Below are 1,220 nucleotides of genomic sequence, written 5' to 3'. Positions count from 1 at the left end.
TTTGTCTCATTAAAAAAAACTATTGAATTTTTATCTCAGAGCTTTAAAAAAAGCGTCAAATCAATAAAAAAAAGTAGTTTGAAAAAGTTTATTATCAAAAATTTTAAAAATGAAACAAAATTCCGATTTCTTAAACCTACATTGCATTTTTTTAAATCTTACAATGTGCAATTGTGACGTTTGAATTGGACAATCAGTGTTGCCAAATTAATATTTTATGATATCCTTGATATATCAATGTTGCCAACAGAAATTCACTATTTTTGGTGTTTTTTCGTAGTTGTAACCTGTTGCAAATAAATGACAATAGAGTAAAAAATTGTGACGTTTCAATTTAACAGTCAGTGTTGCCAAACTTCAAAATTGCCAACATAAATTCAAAATTCACAGGCCACTTTGAACACAAAATTAGTAAAAAAATGTATTTTTGTTCTTTTTATTGTATTTTTTTAATTATTAAGTATAGAATCGTGACGTTTGAATTTGACAGTCAGTGTTGCCAAATTAAGATTTTATGGTATCCTAGACGACATAATTCAATGTTGCCAACTTAAATTCAAAGTCACAGGCCACTTTGATGAAAATTTCATAAAACCTTGGATTTTTGTGGTATTTTTTCACTCACCATCGTCCATAATCGCCGTTGTGATATTTTTCCCTGTCACTCCTTGCGCCCAGGCGGCTTCGACGTTCAAGTCCAATTTCGCTTTGCCTCCATTCTGACCCGTATTTTTCAAATACCACTGAAATGGGAAGTAGGGGTCGGTGGGGTCCGAATGGGGTTGGATATTCCTCACGAGATTTTCGACTTTGAGCGGTTTGTAGCCTCTTTTAACGCGTATGAAGCCCGGCTGTTGAATGGCTGTGTGGACCTAAAAAGAAGATAATTTTTTTTTCTTTTTAATTAAAGTTTGCTTGAGATGAGGTTTTTGATAAAAGTTTATTAAATTTGTTTGGGAAGAAGTGTGCAATCAATGCGAGTTTTTCAATTCGGATCATCGTTTCATTCAATTGAATTTTTATTCAAACTCCGAGGAGGATTTTTGCTGGTTTTGGTGGAATTTGCTGATTTGCTGCGCTTGTTGGAAATAATTGGATTCGGTTGGGGCATTTTTTTTTATTTAAATAAAAAAAAATTATACAAAAATTTTCTGGAAAATTCTGGAAAATTTATGTGTAACATAATTATTAAAGTTTGTTCTTAAAATATACACTTTAAA

The 1,220-nt window shown here is 31.6% G+C and overlaps 1 protein-coding gene across 1 annotated transcript in view; it reads right to left on the bottom strand.

Moving 5' to 3' along the window:
• LOC123010707 (neuroendocrine convertase 2) overlaps positions 1–1,220 on the bottom strand; it is a 35,286-nt gene that overhangs the window by 20,704 nt on the left and 13,362 nt on the right. The window contains exon 3 of the mRNA XM_044407786.1: positions 626–872. Within this exon, the coding sequence (XP_044263721.1) occupies positions 626–872 (247 nt within the window). The remainder of the gene's footprint in view (positions 1–625; positions 873–1,220) is intronic.

The sequence above is a fragment of the Tribolium madens genome, unplaced genomic scaffold (genome assembly GCF_015345945.1).
Source record: "Tribolium madens isolate multiple individuals breed KSU strain unplaced genomic scaffold, Tmad_KSU_1.1 Scaffold_91;HRSCAF=231;Tcas5.2_LG7, whole genome shotgun sequence".
NCBI lineage: Eukaryota > Metazoa > Arthropoda > Insecta > Coleoptera > Tenebrionidae > Tribolium > Tribolium madens.
This window is presented reverse-complemented; position numbering and strand designations above follow the sequence as displayed.